General features: G+C 38.1%; 2 protein-coding genes and 1 long non-coding RNA gene across 3 annotated transcripts; 1 reads left to right on the top strand and 2 right to left on the bottom strand.

The window, feature by feature from the left end:
* The first annotated feature begins 425 nt into the window (after positions 1-425).
* Positions 426-25,896, top strand: LOC4326215 (uncharacterized). Its single transcript, XM_066305985.1, has 28 exons — positions 426-557; positions 1,566-1,700; positions 1,818-1,900; positions 2,014-2,206; positions 2,289-2,427; positions 2,502-2,667; positions 3,224-3,390; positions 3,519-3,692; positions 4,163-4,258; positions 4,348-4,464; positions 4,760-5,082; positions 5,246-5,513; positions 5,630-5,758; positions 6,071-6,117; positions 7,372-7,606; positions 8,241-8,648; positions 10,056-10,242; positions 10,347-10,400; positions 11,071-11,241; positions 11,344-11,475; positions 11,808-11,947; positions 23,265-23,354; positions 23,476-23,604; positions 24,344-24,496; positions 24,826-24,927; positions 25,045-25,212; positions 25,293-25,372; positions 25,603-25,896. The coding sequence occupies exons 2-28, from the start codon at positions 1,597-1,599 to the stop codon at positions 25,643-25,645; spliced, it is 4,098 nt and encodes a 1,365-aa protein (XP_066162082.1). The 5' UTR covers positions 426-557; positions 1,566-1,596; the 3' UTR covers positions 25,646-25,896.
* LOC4326214 (uncharacterized) lies at positions 6,718-8,696 on the bottom strand. The gene is made up of 2 exons (XM_015765762.3): positions 7,182-8,696; positions 6,718-6,820 (listed from the first exon to the last, which is right to left on the bottom strand). Exons 1-2 carry the CDS (start codon positions 8,600-8,602, stop codon positions 6,805-6,807), a joined length of 1,437 nt encoding a protein of 478 aa, XP_015621248.1. The 5' UTR covers positions 8,603-8,696; the 3' UTR covers positions 6,718-6,804.
* On the bottom strand, positions 21,141-22,503 carry LOC112937940 (uncharacterized). The gene is made up of 3 exons (XR_003240795.2): positions 22,364-22,503; positions 21,420-21,490; positions 21,141-21,274 (listed from the first exon to the last, which is right to left on the bottom strand). It is a non-coding gene; the product is annotated as an uncharacterized lncRNA (long non-coding RNA).

Genomic DNA, 25,896 nt, shown 5'->3' with positions numbered 1-25,896 from the left:
TATTTGGGTGTAGCTATATTTATAACACAATATTTTTCATAAAAAATAGTCGGCATGTATTTACATTGTAAGTTCCTAAATATATATATATATATATATATGTAATTTTAGTGTATTTACAGTGTAAATCTCAAAATTACATATGTAAGTAATAAAATTACATATGTAAATTCAAAAATTACATACTAATTACATATGTAAGTGAGGTGTAACTACTATATAAATGGCTGAAAAAATCGACTGTAGTATATGGCGTCATATTTCTAACAACTCCGATTTATTTTTCAAAAAAAATACTCCTAGGTAAACGGGTTCTCGTCTCCTTTGTTTTCCAGCCTTCCAGAGGCAGCCGCGGCGGCTTTTTTTTTTTTCTTTTCTCCCCTTCTTCTCGGCAGCGTCCATTCGATTCGCCCTCGATTATAAATAGCCGCACATCACGGGGGCCTTGAGGTTTGAGGAGCCAACCCCGCCCCGCGCCGCCCCGCCGCGGCCGCGTCGTCTCCTCCGCCACCTCCACGTCTAGGGTTCCCCTCCGCCGTCAGCATTGCCCGCCGGAGGTACGGGTCCTCTCGCCGCTGCCTCGATTGCTCGGCCGATGTTGAGTGAGCGATGGGTTTTTGGAGGTTTTGCAGTCACGGTGTGCGTGCGTTCCCTTTCGGACTGTGAAGTCTTGTGTTGCATGCTGGTGTTTGCGGCTGATTTCTCTTCCTACTTGTGGGGAGATTTGCTTGGGTTTTTTCATAGTTTTTTTTTTGATCGATTTCGGTGGTAAAAGTTTGTGGGTTTTTTGTTCGAGGTGATGGAGAAACGCGGCGCTTGTTCGTTTCGCAAGTGCGGTGGTTGCGTGCGCATGTAGATGTCGGGATGTGGAATGCTTGCATATGGATCTAACAAGTTATCTGTAAATATTTCGTGATTTGGGTCTCTACTGCTTGATTTTTTTTTCTTTTTGCTGTTTTCTGATTTTTTTTACCACTAAGTAATAATATTGGAGTAACATGTATGTGTTGTTTGCTGTTATGACTGAACCCCACGCATGACGGCATGAGAGGAGAGGAAGTGTTGGACACTTGCCGCGGTTACCTGACGACAATTTTTTAGTGCTTTTATTTTTGAAAGAACCCAGCAAGCTGGTTTTATTTTAGTGCTTTTATGCATGATGTTTAGCTCAGCAAGTGACCAAGTAATTTGTATAGTATAAACTTCCTAGAAATTGTATGCAGAAATGCAAATTTGTCTCCTCGTCATGCAGAAGTTCGAATTACAAATTACAAATGCTAATTATGGTACACCAAATATGTTGCAATGCAGTAAGCGCAAATTAATTACGTATACTGCAAACTTTGCATACGTATTAGCACCAAGCGTGCATTTTGTGATGATTGCAAGTTTGGTCCGTGGTTTCTCTCCATTTGACTCATCTGGGTAGCTTGACACCTTAACCTGAGTTTGTAAATTTTGTAACATGGGGGCTTCTAGGATGTGTGTATGCCAATATGTGTGTCTTCAAAATACTACGTATGTAATATATATGTACCATTTCTGAATTGTAAGTACTGTTGCAGCTTCTGGTTAGTATTGAGTGGAATTCAGCTGATGGAACTACTAAAGATTCCCTTTAAGGGTGTCGTCGCTGATATCGAAGGCCGAGCAGCTTGGTACAAGCATGATTGGCTTGAGGGATTCCACTCTGGCTTCAGGTTAATTTTGTTTCGAACAATTAATTTTGCAGTAGATCACTGTGTGTGTTTTCACTCCTCTTGTTGCTGTCAGTTTCATTCCTTAATTATTCATGTTGCCTCTGGATGTATCGTCAGGATATTGGCACCTACTATGTATATATTTTTTGCCTCTGCCCTCCCAGTCATAGCCTTCGGAACGCAACTGAGCAGAGAAACAAGTAAATACCTACCCTCTTGCCACTATGAGCCATACTACAGTTGTGCTCTTTTTGGAATTGCTGTCCTTAGGCTTTAATTACATCTCTAACAAAGGGAAAGTGGTTCATTTCAGATGGTATACTCACCACAGTAGAAACACTGGCATCTACTGCAATATGTGGCATCATCCATTCCATTCTTGGAGGGCAGCCTCTGTTGATAGTTGGAGTTGCAGAGCCAACTATAATCATGTACACGTATCTCTACAACTTTGCCAAGAACCAGCAAGCTCTGGGGGAACGACTGTATTTAGCATGGGCTGGATGGTAACAACTGAAACTGAATACTATCACGTTAGCTTTTCAGAAAAAAAAGTTAATGCTCTCCTGATTTGCTTACTGTTGACAGGGTCTGCATCTGGACTGCGATCATGTTGTTTCTTCTGGCAATGTTCAATGCTTCTAATGTTATTAGCAGGTTTACAAGGGTTGCAGGAGAACTTTTCGGGATGTTGATCACTGTTCTGTTCCTGCAACAAGCTATTAAAGTATGCTATTTCTAGCGAGCTCAGTGCTTTGTATCTTGGAAGAAAATATTTAGAACGGTGCCTACTTATTGCAGGGAATTATAGAAGAATTCAAGGTACCTGGAGGTGTCGACCATAGTTCACCTATATATCGATTCCAGTGGTTGTATGTCAACGGCCTACTTGGTGTAATCTTTTCAATTGGGCTGTTATACACTGCATTAAGGTCAAGAAGGGCAAGGTCATGGGTGTATGGTCAAGGTTGGTCACGTTTTCATCTTACTTTTATCTCATTGTGTCCAATTTAGGGGGCAAGTTGAGCTCTGGGTCATCAAATTAGCAATAGCTGTTCCATTAGTCATCCATCCAACCGTTAGATTTATGCCAAACATTTCTTTTGCTGTTTTGAAGTTTGGACTGGGCCTACTTTAGATCAGGCGTTGGTTGGGCTGGGCTGCAAGCTTGTGTTGTGTCAGCCTGTCAGCTTTGGGGCAAACCATATGGACTCCTTTTTTTTCCTTATTGAGTGGATGGCTTGGCTTGAGATGGTGTTTAGTAGCCCATATCGACAGATTCTTATTCTGCACAGTGTTTTTCCCTCTTTGAAATTTTTAACATTTAGAAACAAAAACAAGAAATTACTACTATCTTCTCTATTAAATACGCAAAGCTTTTGCCATCTTTCAAGTAAAAAGAGAAGAAATTACTACTATGTATGCTACATCAGCATGCAAATGACTCCATGATGACATTTTATAACCATTGAGAAGCACATGTACATGAACTGATCATTGTGCGTTTGAGTTGACACTTGCAGGGTGGCTCAGAGGCTTCATTTCTGATTATGGTGTCCCACTTATGGTGATTGTTTGGACAGCATTATCGTACGCATTACCAAAGGATGTTCCTTCAGGAGTTCCTAGGAGGCTGTTCAGTCCACTTCCCTGGGAGTCAAGTTCACTGCATCACTGGACCATAGCAAAGGTAATAAATCAAACTTGCTTGGGATACTGGAGATGTGAATATTTATGGTCTTCAGGTTTAGAATTTTGGTATAGCTTATTTTGCATGGCATCATTGATAATATCTTTGGGTTTTTTTTTTATTTCCAGGACCTGTTTTCTGTTCCCCCAGCATACATATTTGCTGCCATTCTGCCAGCTTTGATGATTGCAGGACTTTACTTCTTTGATCATAGCGTGGCTTCACAATTGGCGCAACAAAAGGAGTTTAACTTGAAGAAGCCCTCTGCTTACCATTATGACATTTTGGTCCTCGGATTCATGGTGTGTGCCATGGTTCTATGATAAATTTATCTGCTTATACCCGTCTAAAAAAATTATCTGCTTATGGCGGCCCTTCTTAAGTTTTTTTTTCTCGGCTAACTAGGAACCTAACATCTTTTGGTCCTCAGTGAACATTTCATTTCTCTATCACTTCTAGCCTAAAACTAGCCAAAATCTTTTAGTATAGTCTTATGAATATGAAATATTTCCGTTCAAAAAAAATGAATAAGAAATATTCTCATATATTTTAAAGTAGAGTTGGTATTTGTTACAACAATTGAATGGGTATGATTGAAAATCCAACATCCATAATATCTTATATTCTTTTTTGCGTGATTATAACCTGGCACTACTGCAATCTACAAGGTGATGGTTGATAGGAGTATTGGACACTGATTCTGCTTTGTGGTGTAATAGACCAAAGCTGTGACATGCTCCTCTTCTCATATAGTAGTATAAAAATGATGCAGGTCCTGCTTTGTGGTTTGATTGGCATCCCTCCATCTAATGGAGTACTTCCTCAGTCCCCGATGCATACAAGAAGCCTTGCTGTCCTTAAGGGGCAGGTTGGTGAACTTCAGACCGAAGTGTTTTGTTTGCTACAATATCCATATTTGCTCATCAGCTCACCCATCTTCTTCCTCTGTTTGCTTAGCTGCTACGCAAAAAGATGGTTCAAACTGCCAACGAAGGCCTGATGAATCGTGCTAGCAGTTTGGAAATCTATGGCAAGATGCAAGGGGTTTTCATTGAGATGGACTGTGAAAAAAATGTGAGTATGTACTCTTCATTACTGATGTATGTTACCATATAATTTCCTCTTCCATTTATTTGTTGCATTTTACTTCTATTGTCAATGCCAGTTCCTGTCAAAATTACTACATCAGTTGTCAAGAAAATTAGTCCTAAGCTCATGTAATTGCCTGAACACCTTACTTTTCACCTTACGAGGAGTCCCCATACTTTTGGTTTTCTTTCAGTAACTATTCAAAATGTAGATGCCACTGTTAGTCTTGTATGGAAAATGTTCAAGTAAATCAACTTATAGGTCAAAAATTGTCCTGCAGACTGATTCTGTTGACAAGGAGTTAAAGAGCTTGAAGGATGCTATGCTGCAAGAAGGTGATAAAGAAGGGACATTGGCTGAAGAATTTGACCCTATAAAACATATTGAAGCACATTTGCCTGTTCGAGTGAATGAGCAGAGACTAAGTAACTTGCTGCAATCCTTATTAGTTGGTGCTTGTGTTGGAGCTATGCCAGTCATCAAGATGATACCGACATCGGTCCTCTGGGGTTACTTTGCTTATATGGCCATTGACAGTCTACCTGGCAACCAGTTTTGGGAAAGAATAAGACTTATATTCATCCCATCAAGCCGACGCTACAAGTAATATCTCTATCTGCATCTGTTTACCCCATTTGAACAATGAAATTGCATGCTTGACTACTTGCGGTGCAGCCTATGTGCCTCCTTTTGGATTAATCGTAAGATAATCCATTTTTTGTCAAAACAGTGATTAACAGCTCACACTATGCTTCAACATTTGCAGGGTTTTGGAGGGTCCCCATGCGTCTTTCATGGAGTCAGTGCCTTCAAAAACAATTACTGTCTTCACGATCTTCCAGTTGGTTTACCTCTTGATATGCTTCGGCATAACATGGATACCAATAGCAGGGATCCTGTTCCCGTTGCCATTCTTCCTTATGATTCTTATCAGGCAGCATGTCCTCCCAAAGTTTTTTGAGCCAAATGACCTTCGGGAATTGGATGCAGCTGAGTATGAAGAGCTTGAAGGTGTCCACCACGATCACACGCTGGTATAAATTTATCTCCCATTCTTGGATTATTTACTTGTCAGTGATGATTGTGTTTCACTCTTTAATTCTCCGATGCCCCACGTCTGTTGTTAATCTGAATCTTTTGTTCCACACAGGAGGATGGTGCATCTGATTCAGAAAGCTGTGGCAGCCGTGACGATGCCGAGATATTAGATGAGCTGACAACTAACCGTGGAGAGCTAAAGCACAGAACTTTCAACCACCGTGAAGAAAGGCACCCGCAGGTAAACTATTGGCATGAACAATATTGCGCCGAATGTGCACGGGATTAGAGATGAGATGATACAATGCGTGGCCTTACAATTTGCTCTCTAACTCTTCTATCAGCGTCACTACTAGCCAGGCTTGTTGAAATATCGAGCTCTTTCTTTTTTACGGAAGATCAAATACCACGCACGATTTGTTGTACTTTCTGCCTGAAAAATGGCAGAGTTCACGTGCAAATTCAAAATTCTCTTGCGTTAAGCGCATTTCATGGCATCCCTTTATCTTTTTTATATATTTGAGTTTGACAAATGTTGATCTCCATCATGCAGGCGCATACAAAAGCCGTTCAGCCCAGGTGTGGAGATACAGAAAACTGGTCCGAGTGCTAAAGAATTTCGGCTTACTGTCGGATGGGTATACGATAGGCATATATAGCACTTCCTCATACATTCCTACTTTCCTATACATCGCACTGTAGCAGGAGATCGGCGGCCGTATGATATGATATGCTTGTCAGTTGTCACATTGTGCATGGAGTAAACAGAAGCAACTGGATTTTACGATGTTCTCTAGCCTGTGAAATGTTGCTCCTTGATTGTTCTGTTCGATTGTAAAATTGCATGGCAAATCAGATGTGGGGAGTAGCACTTCATGTTTCGTTTGCTATGGCATAAACTTTTAGCCTTTTTATTATTGACAAAATTGGTTATATAGCATCGAACCAATTTTGCCTATAACTTACTGTAGCACGCAGACGCAGGAGCTCACATCCTAGGGAAGGATGGGAACATGCACAGTGCGCACGGAAAACGGAGTAATCTATTAGCGTGTGATTAATTAAGTATTTTAGCTATTTTTTTCCAAAAATAGATCAATATGATTTTTTTAAAAAACAACTTTCGTATAGAAACTTTTTTTTAAAAAAACATATTGTTTAGCAGTTTAAAAAGCGTGCGCGTGGAAAACGAGAGGGGAGTGTTGGGAACTTGCTCTTGCAAACACAGTGTTTGATGGATCCAATCTTCAAACTGGTAAGACAATTCCTCGATCTCCAGTTATATTCCTAGTTTATCAACTTCCTGCTTGAAATTAAGATTCAGAAATGGTTCAGTGATATTTTTAGAAAAAGTGTCGAGAAGACGAAATAAAAACATGCAAACAAACATCGATTTTGTATAAACTATAGGATGAGTTATAGAGGGATTCAGGACCAAGTAATTAAAGGGAGCAAGAAACGTTGGTGCTGCTAAATAGCTAAATCCTAGCCACAATTATATTCATCTAAAATCATGCTCTTGACTGATCAAGCTACCACAACGTCAATGCTGTCTAAACATAAATGGGCAGAACAATTCACTTCAAACTAGGAAAATTCTGTACAACATGCAACCAAAAGAACAGTATGGCATGCATTTGGCAAACTAGACATGAAATTATTACCTTTTCATGGTTTGTCCAGACAGGTAATATGGCATTTCACTGGAGATAAAGGAGAGTCTCTCAGACATCCTTCTGGCAGTCATGTAGGTGGTGTTCTGATGAGACAAGCTTCCATTTTTAGAATAACTAGTACAACCTAGTAGAATCTTCTTCTTCATGTGGACCTTGATCATCCATGTTGTGGCTTCAGGGACAATGTAGTTGCCCTCGTTCAACAAGAAGCAAACGGTGTAAGGGTTTTCCATGTCAACAATAGGGAATTCTGGTTGGACATTTGGAAGGCGGTTTTCACAATCGAGGTCCCAAAGTTGGGCAGCATCCAGTGTCGCATCTTCTCTCCATGTTCCGTCCTCGCACCACGACCACAGGGTTATGCTAAAACTGCCACCACATTGGTTGATGATATTGACGAACTTGATGCCATGGTGGGTGGCACACACATTACGGGAAGCTTCAGGGCATCCTCGCCCACGCTCACTGTCATAAGGGTTCCCCATAACCGGATCGACCGGAAGCGGTACATACCATAGAGCAGGCTCCTGTGGGTCTCCTCCTCCTGGATGTGCCAATTTGGCAACAATCATCCCTCTCAAGTAGTCCACCCAGATCAAGTAGCGACGGCGGTAGGATAACACTGCATCAGTTGACCACCAGCCGGCACCATTGATATGGTCAATCCGCACATCCCTGAAGACTCTCCAGCCGTCGGAGCCGGAGAAAAACATGTAGATGTTAGCTGCAGAAGGTTGGTATGACCTTCTCTCCATCTCGGCCACAACGAACGAATCCTTGCTGCAGGACAGGACACCCATGGCCACCCTACTCATGATGCGTGGCCGAGGATTGTCTCTGCCCGAAGCCCCCTTCCAGTAGCAAACGGGCAGCCGCGTCAAGGAGGGTTCCCCGTTGGGCTTGGCCTTGTAGACGAAGTAGTCGATGTCGATGGGGCGAGGGCACTTGGCGGTGGAGATGATCTCGAGCAGCACGACGTTGCCGTGCGCCGCGATGACGTAAGGGTAGGATGTGGTCCCCTCCGACGGGCGGGGCCCTTGCGGCCAGTCGAGGGTGAGGAGGGAGGTCTCCGGCGGCGGCGCGAGCTCGAACGAGACGGAGATCTCCTTGCCGCCGGAGGTGCGGGAGGCCACCGACGTGGTGCGGTCGCCGCGGAAGGAATCCCTCCGGGCACCGACCCGATTCAGGATCACCCAGGTTGGGTTGGAGTCGCCGGCGCCGTCCAACGACAGGGCTGAGGAGGACCGCTTCGGCCGCCCGTGGCCGCCGGGAATCTCCGTCTCCTTGGTCGGCGTTGGTTTGCGCCGGTGTACGGCCCGCGAACCGTCGGACGATCCCTTGCGCCGCCTGTGGCTGGGAATCCGTGCCCCCGTCCCCGTCTCCGTCTCCGTCTCCGTGGGGATCCGCATGGCGGCGCCGGCGGCGGCGAGGGTTTGGTGTTTGGTGCGCGAAAGGGTAAATCAAAGGCGAGAGAGGCCGCACCACCCGATCAGTTTTCGGCCCGGGGAAAGTTGGCTCGTTCTTCGTTGCAACCCTATACAGATACGGGGTGATACTGTCCGATTGATTGTCTTTTTTTTGTTTACCAGCCGAATTCCTGACCGTTCATCTAAGTTTAAGATTGGTGCTTTATCCGGGGTCGCCATTTTGCATAGATTGAACCCTGTTTTGTCTCTCCGCTCCAGCTACTCTACTCTACGGAGTAAACGAAACTGTATATTTACAAACAAAAAGTAATTTCTAAATAAAACTTTTATATATGTGTTCTTATCAATCTAAAAGTAAAGGCTAAAAAATAAAGTTTGATAAAAAAAACCCTTAAAATTAGCTCTAAATTTAAGGTTAAAATTTTAAAATTTGACTAATAAGTATAAGCGAAAAGATAATATCCTAGTGCATTCCTTCTGAATCCACCAAGACACCCACGGGAGGTTGACACTGTCGATGAGACGGGAGGTTGACACCGTCGATGAGATGGCCATATATATAGTCGTCACTGACAATGTGAGTCTCTTTTCTACACTTTGGAGGCAACTAGTTAAGGGTTTGATTCGTTTCTAAACTCGAATGGCTTGGCATTTTGTTTGCCCCAAAACATGGGTAGTGTTATTTGGGTATTATGGAGTTCTTGATAGCTATTTAGATTGAAGGATCTGATTTCTTTCTCTCTCTGATATGCTGCATTTGGGATCAAATGTATGCAAGCAAAGAGATGGGGTAAAAGGGGACAAGTTTCAGTGCGTGACAGGGGAGGGGCTACAGAACTCCAATCCACCGTAGGTTTGTAGACAAGATTAGTCATAGCGAGGGATGCACATAAATAAGATCTGTACTGGTATACTCCATCCCTTCTAAACAAAAAGAGACTAACCTAAGAGAGTCCGACATAGACAACCCGCTTCTCTCTCTTATGTTACTGTCAGGGGAGTCCGTCTTTCCCGAAACTAAGGCCCTATTTAGTTGGGAAAAGTTTTTGGGTTTGGTTATCACATTGGATATATGGACACACATCTGAAGTATTAAACGTAGTATAATGACAAAATAAATTACAGATTCCGTCAGAAAAACTGCGGGATGAATTTATTAAGCCTAATTAATCCGTCATCAGCAAATGTTTATTGTAGCACCACTTATCAAATCATGGCGCAATTAGGCTTAAAAGATTCGTCTCGCAATTTACATGTAATATGTGTAATTGATTTTTTTTTTGCCTACATTTAATGTTTTATACATATGTCCAAACATTCAATGTAACAGCGCGATTTTTTTTCCAGAAACTAAACAGGGCCTAGACCCCTGCAATGGGCCACCCATGTCATACTCATAGACCATCTATCTGCGAGACAGCGAGAGGTAGTGTAGCAAAACGGCTCCGTGCACCTTGTCCACGAGTCCCACGAGTGCACCGGGTCCAGTGCACCAAAACCAAACCAAAACCCCCCACCCCCACCCACTCCGCTCCTCGTCCTCCTCCTCCTGCAAGCTTCCTCCCTCCTCGCGGCCATGGCGGCGCCGTTCGTCTACTGCCGCCCCACCGACGACGGCACCAGTTCGTCCAGCCTCCCCCCACCTCTCCGCATCTCCTCCTAGCTCGATCGGCTTGCTAGCTCCTCGGCCATGTGGTCTAATGGCGATTTCTCGGTTTGTTCGCAGGTGAGAGCGCTCTCCTGAGGGCGGCCTTCGACGGGAACCTCGGACGCCTCAAAGGTAGGTTTGCTTCCTCTCCTCCTCCTCCTCCTCCTCCTCTCCTTCTTCTCCGCCGCGTCGATCCCCCCCGATCGATGCGTGTATGCATTGCCCCCCCTTTGCATGCGCCTGTGTTGCGTGCTTTTCCTCCCTTAGGTTTGGGTGATGCATGTGTGTCCTTGTGTGGAGCGCTTGGCGATGGCTGTACTGTTAATTGATTTGGCCATGGAATTTTGGAATGCAAATTCTGTATCTAGCACTCGTTGCCTTTGGGAATTTCCCACAATTTATTTTCGGTAATGTTTATATGTTGCATGGATTTTTGACCCTGCGTGAAGGAATTAACAGCCAGGTCTATGGATTACTGGAGATGCATGCCATCTTATCTAGAAATTGCAAGATCTGAGGCTTTTATCGTAGCAAGTCCTTGCGTTGGATAAATGCGACAACGTTGTGATCATCTTTCTATTACAGTTACCTCTCCAAGTGCTAATGTGTGATGAGTAGCAGGTAGTACTCTACAAAAATGTTTTTCAAGTCGCAAGTATGAAGTATAGGTTCACATGACTCAGTGAGGTTCTTGCACGTTGCACGTATTCGTCGCTTTTTCGAGTTCTACCTAGTTAATCTGTTCATTCGCAGATTATCTTCCTCACTGTGATGACTTCTTTTTGTTCTTATTTGCGAGAAGGTATTTTAAAGAGCCTTGGGATCGAGAAAGGAAAGACCCAGTATGCAGTCTTAGCTCTTAACAAGCATGGGATTGGGATGCTGCACGCCGTGGCATGCCAGGGCCATCTGAATGTTTGCAAGTTCTTGGTGGAGGAATTGGGGGGTGACGTGAATATTGCTGGAAAAGAAGGTTATTATCTAACTCTACCATCCTTTCATGAAATTGGCGGCTGCCATGTCTATGTTTTGGCAGTATAATGTGCCAAGTGTACTGATGTGCTGTTTATTACAGATATAACACCGTTTATGGCCGCTGCTGAGTCTGGTGATGTTCCTACGGTGCAGTATTTTCTTGATCATGGTGGTGATGTAACAAAAGCAGATGTTAGAGGATGCACAGTTCTCCACCATGCTGCTGGCACAGGTCTCCCTTGATATGAACACTATCCAATTCCTTGTTATATTACCAATTATATTGTTGTACAAGATTCTACGATACTGCATTACTATTAATAGATTACATTTAATTCAACCATGTCGTCACAGTTATCTTTTATTGTGTTGCTAATCTAGATACTTTTAGTTTATATATCACCACTCAAAGTTGTATAGGTTTGCTCTGTTTATACTCGGTCACATCTCACATGTAATCTATTGTGATTTGTCCATTATACTGGTACTAACTGTTTATTCAAATAACTCAATTTATATAGTATTTGTTTCCCCATGATTTATGGCCCATCTCATTCACTGCAGGATGCTGTAAGGTAACAGAGTTCTTGCTTTCAAAAGGGATACCTGTTGACATAGACTGTGGCCTTGGAACACCACTCTTTCATGCTGCTAACAATGGCAAGGATAAGACACTGAAGATTTTGTTGGATCACAAGGCAGATGTATGTAGTTGCCACTATTTCTTATTTCCTCTTCCTTTTTCTCACTGCTAGTTTGGATAGATAGATATTTGTTTTGCTTTCCACTTAGATAGTTAGCTTATTAGCTGATGTACACTGATGCAGTGGCGGAGCCAGGATAAAATTATAGTGGGGGCTCCTCAGACTTTTGGGCCTTCTAACAATCTCAGATAAAGTCTATTTTAGCCCCCTTTAATAGATATATGGATTTAAATTTTAGGGGGGGTCTTAATGGGGGCTCTAATGATCTATTAGGGGGTAGGGGGTCTATAGACCCCCCAGCCCCCACGCTGTCTCCGCCACTGCACTGATGCGTGTTTGCATGGGACTGTTCTGTTTGCTTGGATTGACCCATTCTCAGATATTGCAGTGCATAATCTATCCTTTTGGTTTTTACTTTGACATTTTATAGAGGATCTTAGATCATATGGATTTCCAGGTCTTAAAAAGGATTATTTCTTTTCTTTTTTTTGGTTATGAAATGAATTATTGTGATGAGAGTTAGGATACCACGCGTAGCACACGCTACTGAGGCCCCTGATCGACGCGGCCACACCGCGTACATAGCATCTTCCACCTGCATTGTGATTATTATTATACCGCTGACCTTTGAGTAATACTCCTAAGTCCTAAAATTGCCATTTGGCATGCTCTAAATAAGGTTGGCTGATGTTTTTTTGGGAAAGAGCATGGGAGTTTAGGTGTTCAATTCATGGCACTTATATAAGCTATTATCCTGCTCTTTTATCTACTCATCTCTTTAATGATTGAAATGCTTTAGGATCATCACTAGAAAAAAACACGCGGCAAAGCCGCGTGCAATACTGGATGGGCCATGCTATTTGACCCTAATGAGACAGAATAATCAGTTTAACAACAATGCAAGTATTATCTAAAAAAAAAAGCGCAAGTTATAGCATGATACTACAGTGCACAATCATGATTGCTGTAGTAGACTACAAAATTTAAAAGATTTTTGTGACATATAGTGTGATATAGACTGTATAATCTGAACAAAACACAGTGGCTATTTGTGACAGACATTTGAAGAGTATTGACATATTATCTTCAACAACGGGAGACGACGACAGGATTCTCGAGAACCCGGCCGACGTCCTCGTAATCGTTTGCCGGAACCAAGCAACCCATCGTCATCGTCATCATCCTCTAGATGTTGATCTAGAGCTTAAATAATGAAAGATTTTAATAAAGCTCCATGTCAACTTTGTATTAGAGTAACTGGCTAGTAGATCAGTCTAGGTTCTTAGTCAGAGCTAGATACACCAAAAGTAATTTGGCTAGTAGATGAGAGGATAACAAAAGTGTCCATCTTGGACTATAGATAGCAAAAGTAGGCTGTCTTGATTGGAGAAGTTATCAGGTAGAACGCTTCTTTTTGCCCTTTGTCTGAATGAAGCCATAGTCAGTGCTTTCTTCTTCATCATTTTCCTAAAAAAGAAAAACAGAATCCTTATCAAAGTATATTACTAAGGAACCAGCAATTCTTTCTCATGCAATACTTAGCACAATGCAGGCAGTAGGTTTGGCAAGTATGAGACCCCTAGTGTCAGCCATATATGTGAATAGTACATGTAAATAGAGAATAGTTGTTGACCACAGGGTATACACTTGCTTGAATATTTCATTCCATTATCTAAAAAAATACACTTGATTGAAATGGTGCCAAGCTTGTGCACAGTACAGTTAGTAGGTTAATTGTATGATTGAAGAATGAAAAACAAATGAATTTAAATATGATCAGTTGTTTACCTGATCTGTACTGTTTGGATCTTCATAAGCTCTTTTTCCTGACAAAGTGCTTGTTTCTAAATTATATGGTTCAACTTCCATGCTTTGAATATCTTGGGGTGGTTCTATCTGGGATGATGAGCAGTAAATAAGAAAGAAAAGAAAGGAAATAGTAAGAGATTATGTAGCACCGACAAAAATGAATAAAAGAAAGAGTACTACTCTTTTACCTCATGTTGTATTTTCTTGGATAGTATAGGCACCAGTGGAGGTAAATTATGTAGTTGTTGAGATGAACTTGAACTGATGGGAAGATTCTTAGTTGCCTTAAAGCCTTGGCTGGAATGTTGCCTTCCAAATCTTTCTTTAATTGTCAGCACCTCAAATGAAGGTTCATCAGCGTTGATAGTTATGTTCGGCAAAACCTTCACTATGAATGTGAATTTATGTCCTATCCATGCTTTTATTTCTGGAGGTGTTTGATTGATATCATATTGCCTTTTCATAGTTTCAGCAGTCCTACCAATAAGTTCTGTACCTTTCTTTTCAAATAGCACAAGTTCAAGGCTAGCTGTGCCATCATTTGCAATGAATGGTATTTTGTACCTGTTCAAGTGCAGAGTTATTTGAAAATTATAGTTATATATATTCACACTTAATAGTATGATTGGAAAAAGAAATACTCACTTGTACTCATACTGCCTACATGGGCAGTTCTCTTTCTTGCATTTTAATATAGAACCATCCCATATCATCTTGCAATTGCACAATTTACAGGCTTGATAACACCAAGTTTTTCTTTCCTGAATTCCAATGATAGTAGCAGTGCACTGGTATTTTTCATCCTATGTAAATGTATAAATGAAAGGTTTAAGTTGTAGTTCAATGAAAGAATTTAATAGTATATTAATTTAGGTACATAAGTCTAACCTTGTCAACAAAAGGATCAATTTCCTTCAATTCTGCAAGTGTTTTGTGTTCAATGCTCCGTTGCATATCTTCATCACTTTGCAAGTATAGCTTTTGTATAGGATCAGCATGTGGTGGAAGGCTGCATATATAAGATGTTAGAAATAGGAAATTCCATAAAGTAAAAGAAAATATGCAGGGGATTAAATTGTACTTACCATTTCTGAAACATCTTGATTTCAGGGATGTCATTTTCGTTGATATACCAACGACAAGCTGTTGTTCCACTTAGAAATTCATATGTTCCCTTAAGGATTTTCATTGATGTACCAACAAATATTGCTATTATATGGTTATTTTGACCAACTTCCAGTATTGTCTCTCCATCAAACTCAACAGCTCTTTTTCCTGATAATGAGAGGTCGATGGTTTTTCCACTTTGAAGAAACAATAAAGTCAGTATCAAGTAGTTTCAGATTAGTGTTAGTGTTCAGATGGGGAAATATAGCTGATATTGGCATAAATTACCTTAAATCTTGTAGTTTGACTATTCTTCTCATCCTATAATCTGATGAACTTGTAGAAATCATTGCTGCATTAGAAACAGCAATGATTTTTCCAATAACATCTGCAAAGATAGAATAAAGTATTTGATTATAACATTGCATATAGAATATTATGGTTACGTGTAATGAAATAAAAGTTAATTTAGTACCTAGAAAACGATCAGTCTTGCTTGTGAAATCATGAAGTTTATCAAATGACACCAAGTCAAATGTATACTTTGGAAAATCCATAGGTTGATCTTTGGCTTCAATGATACAAGTTCTTTTGTTTAGTTTGATCATATATGGATTACCAACTGCTCTATAACTGGGCTTAGCATTGTTAACTGTTATCTTGCTGATGTAGACGATATTTCCTTCCTGTAAATATTGGTTCAATAAAGGTATAGCATCAGGTGGGATCTCAGCATAGATAGCATCTCCCTGCAATGGCCATGCAATTTTAATAAAATAATATATATTTAATGATAAATATATGTTAGGAGAAAATATAAATAAAGGATATAGTATTACCTTTTGATCAAGTAAAACCAGATCTAAATGTTTGATGTTATCATCTTCATTAGTTCCTCTAAATTCCCATATCCTAGATATTCGGACGCATATCATGTAGTCATATCGCCCTGGGCGCAGCTCTGCAATTGGAGTGATATTCATCTGCAAATTATAAGCAATGGAAAATGTTAGTACTGTGTTTGTGTTTATATAGTATATAGAGAAAAATATAGTATACATTAAGATCTAAATGAATCTAAAATTTCTCTATATACTATATTTTTTGTTTGTGTTGCACATGTCCCATCTTCATTTTCTATTAGAATTTTTAAACCTTTACTATTGCTTACTCGTGAGATTGCGACATATAATTGGCCATGTGTAAAGACTGGTTTTTTTAGATATAAACCAACATTAGATAAAGTTTGTCCTTGGCTTTTATTTATAGTCATAGAATAGCACACTTTTATTGGGAAATGTCGTCGACACAAGGTAAATGGCCATTGATTTCCTCGGGTTGTTAAGTTTATTCTGGGTATATATGCTTTTTCTCCTATATGAGTTCCTGTTATTATTATACCTTCTATAATATTGTCTCCTAAATTTGTTATTATCAATCTTGTTCCATTACACAATCCTAAATTTTGGTTTAGATTTCTTAGCAAAATTATAGGAACTCCAACTTTCAGCTTAAGTACATGAGTTGGAAAATTATTGGCATTTAGAGAATTTAAATATTCGACAGGATATAATATGTCCGCATCATTAGTTGTATCCATACATTGAGATAGTGTGTCAGCACTATAATATTCCTTCTCTTGATTAGGTACTAAGCTAAGTATATAGTTGTTCACTTCATCAACAATCTCATTAGTTGTAGCTAGAATTGCTCTATTTTTCAAATAATTTGGATTAAAGAAACTATTTTTGAAATCTGGGTATGTAAACTTTACCAACTCTTCTAATTTGTTTTCTCCTGTGTTTATTAATAAATTTTCCGGCACTAGTATAATGGTTGTATCTGTGTCTTCATTTTGAGCAGTACTTTGTTTGGTATTTATTTTACCATTGCCTATATCCAGAATCCAATTATTAAAGTCATTGATTTCTTTATATTCTAAAGTATTAGATTTGGTTTTTTGTAATCGCATATTTTCAAATAGAAATATTTTTTTAACATACCCCCAAAGATATGACTTTACGATTGATGCATTAATAATTTCCAGTTTTGATGCATTTTCTATAACTGGTAAGATTTGTTTAGGGTCTCCTCCTAGAACAACAACTTTACCTCCAAATGGTTTATCGATAGCATTAATATATTTTTCTGATAATATATCTCTTAATGTTCTATCAAGAGCCTCAAAGCATTGGCGATTTGTCATTAATGCTTCGTCCCATATTATAAGAGAAGTTTCTATTAGTAATTCAGCTAATTTTGTTCCACGTTTAATATCACATAATGATAGTTCATCTATATCAACTGGTATTCGAAATCTTGAATGGGCTATTCGACCATTTGGTAGTAATAATGATGCTACTCCAGACGATGCGACTGTTAGAACAATTTCTTTTTTAGCTCTCAAAAATGATACAATAGTATTCCATAAAAATGTTTTGCCAGTTCCTCCATGGCCAGATACAAAGAAAAAATTACTTTCTTTATTTATTACACTATTTACTATAAGATGAAATGCTTTCTTTTGGTCATCGTTTAGCTGTAAGTACAATTTGTTAGCTTGCTCTTCTAAATCATTTGCATTATAATTTAATTCATCTTGAATTAGTGTATTAGTTGAATCTAATTTGTATCTTACTGTCATCTGAGGAAGATTAAATTTATCTATACTTATACCACTTTTGGATAATAAATATTCTATTTGTTCAATTAGAATATCTTTTAATTCTATATCAGTCGGGTTGTACTTAATTGGGTGATATTTTGATATTAATTGAAATTTTATATCATCTACCATTTTTTCCCAATTTGTCTCAAAAAATTTCCTTTCATCTTCTAAATTGCAATACAATAGTAGGATTATAAATAAAGATCGTAGTTGTGGAGATGTTGCCCAACTTGCAGCTTCGTCAAATGTTTTATACCATTCATTATCATCCATTAATAATCCACGTGCTGCACATGTTTCTTTAAAAGTTTTATAAGTAATACCATTGTATGTTCTAATATCTTCATAGTTTTTTGCTCCTTTAACTATCATTAATAGCATACGTAGATAGAAACGTTCTCCTTCAGTTGGTTTGACATAATATAAACGGGCTATTTTAAAACCATGTTGTCGTTTGACCCATTTCCTTTCTTTTTTATCCCATTTCCATTTTTGTGGGAATTCACAGTATGTCAAGTTTCTTGCTTCTTCATGTAACTGATTTGCCATAAACCATTCTGTAAGCATCGTTCTTTGATTATCTGGATTTTCTATAATATTTTTTAGTTTTGTATCCTTAGTTAATTTGACCATATTCATTAAGGGAAGATGAACAGGCATTCTTTCCACTGGTGGCCAATGATAATGTATTTCATATCCAAGTAATCTCCACATACCATCTTGATCACAAATATATCTACATTCTAAATATTCTTCTATTTCATCTATTTTTTCTGTTTGCTCATTTTCAGAATGATCTATTCCTTGTTTGATACGTTGGAAAATTATTTTAGCTTTATCCCCTCCTTTGTTTACATATTTACATAAATATTTTAACATTCTGCTTTGATTAACAAACTCAACATTTAAATGGGCTTGATATCTTTTTAATAGGAATAAATTGTGTGGAACAACCCATCTATTGTCCAAGTTATGGTTATCTTTACGTATGTATATATTAGTATTTCTACGTTTATATTGTGCAAATCCATTTTCAGTAAAATTAGTTTGATCATTGAATTCTTTAGGGTAAAATTTTGAACATTTGCCTTTTTTCATGCATGGACAATTTTCATTCTTGGCTCCACATGGTCCATGCATCATATGTTCAGCTATAAGGATGTATCCTAGAGGATCTTCTCTAGGATCTGGTATTTCAGTTGATATCCATTTATCTATCATTTCAATCGTTATTTCACTTGGCTTTTTATCTAACCAAACTAAGATATGTACATGTGGTAAACCTCTTTTTTGGAATTCTACCGAGTATAAAATAGCTGTTGTAGGTCCAAATATTGTGCCGGATTGTATATCTTCTATTAATTGTTCTAGCTTTATATGAAATACTCGAACTATAATATCAGGTCTATCATTGGGTTGTTCGTTTTCTAAGATTGTCATAGTAATTTCAGGCCACCTAGGATTACATGTAAATGTTATAAATAAATGTGGAGGTCCATATACACGACATATTGCTATGCCATCGTAATAGTTTTGCATTGTATATCGTTTAGAACCAACATGGCTTGATGGTAATATTATTTTTTTTCCTATTTGGTTTCCTTCCGTTAAACCTTTTTGTACTGCATCAAATATTCCTTTTAAACATTCAGCTCGTAATTTGTTTTGATTTTTAGCAATAAACATTAGTCTATCTTCATCTTCTATTGCACGGGCATCAACTATTGCTTGTTTTGATAATCTACCATAACATAAATAAGGATTTGGTTGATTTGGTCGATAATGCATATGATATTTGTAGTATTCATGTACTGTAATTGTTGATCTTGTTTTTTTACTCTTTTTATTTGTATTACTATTATAATATGGTATGCCAAGTTGAAATCCTCTTTCTCCATAAGGAAATAATAAAGGGTATTGTAAAGCCATATAGGCTGGATGGAATATAGATATGCGTTGTAATCCATTATTTTTATTTTGAACAATAATATCTCTTTTATAATTTTCTAGATTTAATTCTCCAACTATTAAAATTGCTAAATCTTCTGTATGTGGCATTTCATATTGTATTGGATCACCTTTATCAGCCCCTATTATTCGAATACTAAAATCAACACCTTTATGTTCTTCAAATAGATCGCGAGCATAGCGAAATGTTTTTACCAATGGATTATATTCATCAAACATTTTTTTTAATTGTTCAACTATATACGGATTGATATCTGTACTTCCCATTTCTTCTTTATTTAAAGCATGTATTCTATTTTCTATTTCATTTTTAGTATCAAAAATATATAGTTCTGCAAACTTTGGAATTTCATTAGGCTTAGGTAGGAGACATCCAATACGATGATGTATTTGTCCATTTACACGAAACACATATGGTCCATCGCCATTATTTATATTTTTATCTATTGTGCCACCCATTGAAGTAAAAGAAAATAAACTATTATATTGTCTAATCTTCTGCATAAAATGTTTTGATAGATTATCTTCTTTATTATTAAGTAACCTAGCAAGTGTTTCTGGTGGGTTCTGGAATGGTGGTATTTTTATTTTGTTATTTTTACAGCAATTTGAATATATAATTTCACCTTTTCTTTTCTTTGTCTCTCTTTTATTTCTTTCTTCAAAACAAAATATAGCATTGCAATGTTTACATTTATACTCTGGCATACCTATAAATGATTTGTTTTCATATGATTCTTTTAGATATTTAATGTATTCTGGGGTAAAGGACACCATGCCATGTGAAGTTGATAAATATGAAGATATATGGTCTATCTCTAAACATTTCTTTTTTGCAATTTTTTCTAGATAATCTAAATTATATTGTATTTTTCTTTTATTTTTAATATTTTTTTGCTTTTCTGTATATATTATATCTCTTATATTACTATTTTTTGATGTTTCTTCTTCATCTTTATTACATTTTTTATTGTTATTATGCACCATATTTTTTTCTTCTTCTCTTTTTCGCTTTTTCTCTCTTAGAATTTGTAGTCTGATATATCTTCTTTTCTTGCAATCTGATTTATCATATTCTGCTATTTTTATTGGATCTTGCTTTCTCTTTGATGGCATATTAACACTTCTGATTATATAAGCACAAAAAATAGCCAAAGTCAGAAATGAATATAAGCATAAAATTAAATATGAATAATTAAAGATATTGGTTGAATCAATACAAAACTTAATCATTCATTTCAACAGCTATATATAATCAGAAAATTACACATGAATAGTAAAAAAAGTGTTAGCTAATACAAACACTTCAATATTTATGACGACAAAGATTAATAGGAGCTACAATTATTGATCATACATACAATGGGGCAATAGAGCTATTCTATTGCCATTCTCTAATAATTCCTAGCGTACATCTTTTGTACAGTACATCCATTCCATTTGTATTACAGTTTCTTACAACCATCGCACAAAATTTTCAAATTTCAATAGATAGTGTTGATATTTTTATATATATTTCTGATTGGTTATTGTTTTTAATTAGTTCCATACTAAAATTCAGTGCATTTGTGGCTATAGATAAAATGGATTTGCTGATTTATTGGTAAAACAATATCTTATGGAAATAAAAATAAATAAATACAAAAAAAATGTGAAGCTTTTGCACTGGTTCTAGTGCAAGTATTTTTTCTGTCTTCACTGATGTTGCTACAATTCTCCAATTCTCCATAGGAACATTGATTTTCCAGAAGGGTTGTAGTAGGATCTTGGTATGTCTACGCATCCAGCATAATATAACTTTTTGGTCATTGGTACAACACATCCAGTACAATAAATATAAATATAAATATATATATATATATATATATATATATATATACATATATATATAAAATTTTCCAGCTCGTTATTGTTTTTTACCTTTTTGTACTTCCTAGCTTCAGTGTCTTGCTCCTGTTTATCTCCTTTTCTTTTCCTTATTCTTTTATCCCCTGTAAAATAAACATTTACTAATATCATTGCAGATGATCAATGTACAATGATGAAAAATACTAAAAAGAATAGACAATGTTTTTTTTTTCTGGTAAATATCCATACTACACGAAATGTTATTCACAGCTGATTGGTTGTGCTATAGCTTTTCTAAATAGAAAGTAAAATTTGCTGTAACTTGCTGCAAATTATTTAGAGGAAAAGATTAGACTTTGTGACTAATTGATTTACGGGATTGAAGTTAGTATAATTACATGTAAGTACCTAGGTTTGTCAATTAATGGTTTGTTTGGATCAGAAGTGGAGGCTACAGCTACATTGTATAGTACCACTATATAAATCAATGTATTTTGAATAACTTTTAAAAAGTTTAATTGAAAACAGTTAGTTTGGAATGGTGGTCATCGTAATATACTATGAGTTAATTTATTAGGAGTACACGAAAGCTTGACTTGTTAGCAAAGATCAAACAGAAATCAAAAGGAACACATCCATATGTCCTCTCTACTAAGTTGTCATTGGAGATTTAGGTGACAGAATAAGACGTGGCTGGACGTAAGATTTCTTTCCGATTGCTTCCGTTCCCAGTGACTTATATTATAACAAATAGTCTAATACTCCTATATAGTGTCAGAGAAGTAACAGATATAGTATATCTTGTTGTCCATCGTGCACATCATCAGGATCAGGGCAAGTTGCAGTAGGCTGGTGTTGATGTTCTTTGATTCGGTATAAATCAATCGATCAAAATGCAAAATACTACTGGATCTGGGCTAATTTGGGGGCTTTCGTGATCGTGCAAGGTAATGCAGGCGATCGTGTACCTGACCTCGTCCTCGTGTTCACTAATACATGTGATTCAGTTCACTGACCTCGTCCTGGTGTCGCCGGACCTGCTCGCCGCAGAGCTACCGGCCAGAGGCCACCGCCTCGGAGGCTCCTCCTCGTCGTTGTGTTGTCGCGCACGGCGCAGGATGTGCTTGCCGCAGAGGTACTGGCTGGAGGTCGTTGCTTCTTTATCCCTCGGTGGATCAGATGTATTGCCGGTGGATGTTGATGGTGGTGTTTGGTGCCGGTGAATGTGGATGGTGGAACGGCAAGAAGGAATGTGAGACAATGACGAGAGGAAAGAGGAATGATGGAGAATGAATATATATACAGAGAAGAAGAAGAGTCAATCAAGGAAGACGAAGAGTCGTGGCCCTTCCGGAGAAATCAGGTGGCTTTGCACTTTTTCATTATACTCCAACGTAAGATTGTCTTTTATATTTTAGTCCTTTTCGCGTTTTGGAGCGCACGCACGAACCACGCTGTGCCACGTGGCATCGCTAATCGCTCGATAACTTGCACGGATTTCGATAGTAAGAGATGGCATATTTGTACCTTCATCTACCTCATTGCTGACCTTCTGGTTCGATATTGACTTCACTAAATGTGCACTAAAATCTCTTCTATTCCAATGCAGTAGCTTCAGTTTGGCTTCATGAAATTTGAGTAAATGTGGCATTGCCTACATCTGAACTCTGATTATAATAATTATGGTTTCACGTGTAATATATTTTTTCTATTGTAGTAAAAAGTCTGTAAAATATGCACATAATGCAACTTTAATTCTCAACAGCGAAAGTTGCTAACTTCAACAGTTAGACTTATAAAAAGTGGCAAACGCTAATCAGAAAAAAAAAGTTAGAGCATTATATTGCTTTTCCTTTTTCTTACACATATTCTGCTTTCAGGCTGTATTTAGGCTAAATACTTATATTCTGCTTTCAGCCTAACGTAATTATCAATAATGGAGCCGGTAGTCCCCTGATGAGTTCCCTTATCTACCGATCATTGAAGTGTATGAAGCTACTCATAAAGGTCAGTGTTTTATTGAGTCTATATTTGGTCAACTAATGCTGTGTTTTAATTTTGCTAACTCAAGACATTTGTTCCATGAACATATGGAGCTAAATATTCTATTGCACAATGCTTTTCTCAGGCTGGTGCTGATGTTAATGGCAAGGGTACAGTTGTAACCCCTTTGATGCTTGCTGCGTCGCAGGGAGGCTATACTAACTTCATTCAGTTTCTTCTGAAGGCTGGAGCAAACCCCAATATTCCTGATGATGTATGTTTTCTATTCTTCTGAGTCAGTTGTTGCTTCTCCACTTTGGTCTATAAGTCTGATTCTTTTGTGTTTTATTACAACTCTGAGGATGTTTTGTCTAAGGTCATGTCAGTTTATGATTAAGATACAGATTTTACCTCGGTTTTTGTTAGCAAAATTTTCAAATTGTTAAACTATGTATTTCGTGCGAAAACTTTCTATATAGAAGTTGCTTTAAAATATCAAATAAATCCATTTTCAAGTTTAAAATAATTAAAACTAAATTAATCATACACTAATGGTTTTCTTGTTTTACGTGTCCCATATTTAATATTCATCCTTGTCACATCCTAAGAGGGCCTAATTTAACAAAAACATTGCACTTATGATTTGCATATTTTGTAGTTTCCTATGGATTATCTGAACCTGTGTTCTTTTATTTTATTGTATGTGTAAGTATATCTTACGAGTTGTACAAAGCATGGATGACCTTTCAGCAACCGACGAGTTCTCAAATCCAGCCTATATCCAAAATACCATTTTGATAGAAGTTCATATCAATGTCCAAAAAGCCCATGGCCAGCTTTGAACCTACAGACCATGGTTTTTTGGGACGCAATGAGTCGTTTGGTTGAAACTTGAAAGCCACAGATTGTGATAATAGGCCATACACTGATTTCACCAATATTGTTTGTTTTAGGTTCCTTGCTGAATTACGCTGTATGAAACTATTTTTCTTCATTCTGTTGTGCTTGTGCAGTTGGGTTGGTTGCCAATAGAGCATGCTGCATTACGTGATTGCAGGGAAGAAGTTGAAATGCTATTTCCATTGACTTCTCCAATTCCAAATGTCCCAAACTGGAGTGTTAATGGAATAATCGCTCATGCAAAAGTCAAAAATACAAAGCCAATGGTACGTTTCGTACAGATATGCACTTTTGATCTTTCTGTACTAAAGGTCCTGCTATGCTCTCTGCTCATATTTCATGTTGCTTACCATGCACTTTGCATTGCAGAGCTCTATTTCACCCACTTCACGTCTTTGATGCTTGTTAGGCTGTAAAACTGGTTTAGCTTACATATCAACGGCATTTAATAGTACTAGATAGAAGGATCATGTCTTAACAGTACTGGTTAATAGTACTGGTTTAGCTTTGTAATCCTAAATAAATGTTCTGATATTCAAAATTTCAAAAGTTAACTTCAGATTTGCATCAAGATACTATTGTTTACGTTGTTTAGGATCAACATCAGAAGGAGAGTAGAAAAGTCGTTTTGAAGGCACAGGCAGATTTGGTATTCAAGCAGAAGAATTACGCCGCTGCAGCAAAAATATATGATCTGGTAATTTCTTGCACCTTATTTCTGATTGTTAACGCTAATCAATTATTGTTGTTATAAAGTTTTTGTATGTTATTCTTAAGCTTGGGAATGATTTGTTTATCTGATGCTTGAGCATAGGCAATAGCTCATGGACCGACTGCAGTTTTGTACGCAAACAGGAGCATCTGTAGATTGCTCATGGGTGATGGTGAAGGTGCTCTTTCTGATGCTTACAGATGCCGAATGATGCGGCCTAACTGGGCAAAAGCTTGCTACCGTCAGGGTGCAGCTCACATGCTACTCAAGGTAAGACTCACTGCAGTTAACGTTTTGTGATCCTGGTATTATGGTCGGTGTCCTGAACTCCTGATTTACTCTAAAACCAGGAGTACAAACATGCGTGTGATGCTCTCATGGATGCACAAAAATTAGATTCTGGGAATGTCGAGATTGAGAGGGAACTAAGGTAATCTTCTGTTTCGCTCGAGTATGCCTTCCAAATAAAAATGTGGTTGCGCAGGGAACATGACCATTAGTACTGGCATTCCGTTGTGATTATGCCCACATTTACTGCAACTGAAGCAACTCAACACTCAACTGTTCTTTTCGGTTTTATATGCCATTCTTCCATCTTTGGGTCAATTTTACGCTTTGGGTTGTTATAACTGACATTTTTTTGGTCCAAATCTTTTGTAGGAAAGCTAGGGAATTAATGGCGAAACCTCCAGATGAGCAGTGAGGCAGAATAACCGCATAATCGTCAGCTAAGCAGGAACTTTTCTTAGCGCTGCACTATTTTGTTGGATATGTGATGAAATGTAAATAATGCACTTCACGGAACTCTCACCAATCGACAGCCAGCTGACTGTCACGCTCACACTAACCTCCCTTATCTATCTGATGCTACTCACAACCCCTGAACATTGTATCAGTTGATTCAGTTCCACGCAATTATCAGAACATTGCTGAATGCTTACGAAGAAGGTACAA

This window comes from Oryza sativa, chromosome 1 (assembly GCF_034140825.1).
Source record: "Oryza sativa Japonica Group chromosome 1, ASM3414082v1".
Classification (NCBI taxonomy): Eukaryota; Viridiplantae; Streptophyta; class Magnoliopsida; order Poales; family Poaceae; genus Oryza; species Oryza sativa.
The sequence above is the reverse complement of the archived record's forward strand: the minus strand, read 5'-3'. Positions and strand labels throughout refer to the sequence as shown.

Coding starts and splice junctions, on each gene's coding strand:
- LOC4326215 (XM_066305985.1), top strand. CDS start 1,597: ATGGAACTACTAAAGATTCCCTTTAAGGGTGTCGTCGCTGATATCGAA. Junction 6,118..7,371: donor TGTGGAGATACAGAAAACTG/GTCCGAGTGCTA, acceptor TTGTGGCTTCAG/GGACAATGTAGTTGCCCTCG. Junction 11,242..11,343: donor GAATATTGCTGGAAAAGAAG/GTTATTATCTAA, acceptor TGTTTATTACAG/ATATAACACCGTTTATGGCC.
- LOC4326214 (XM_015765762.3), bottom strand. CDS start 8,602: ATGCGGATCCCCACGGAGACGGAGACGGAGACGGGGACGGGGGCACGG.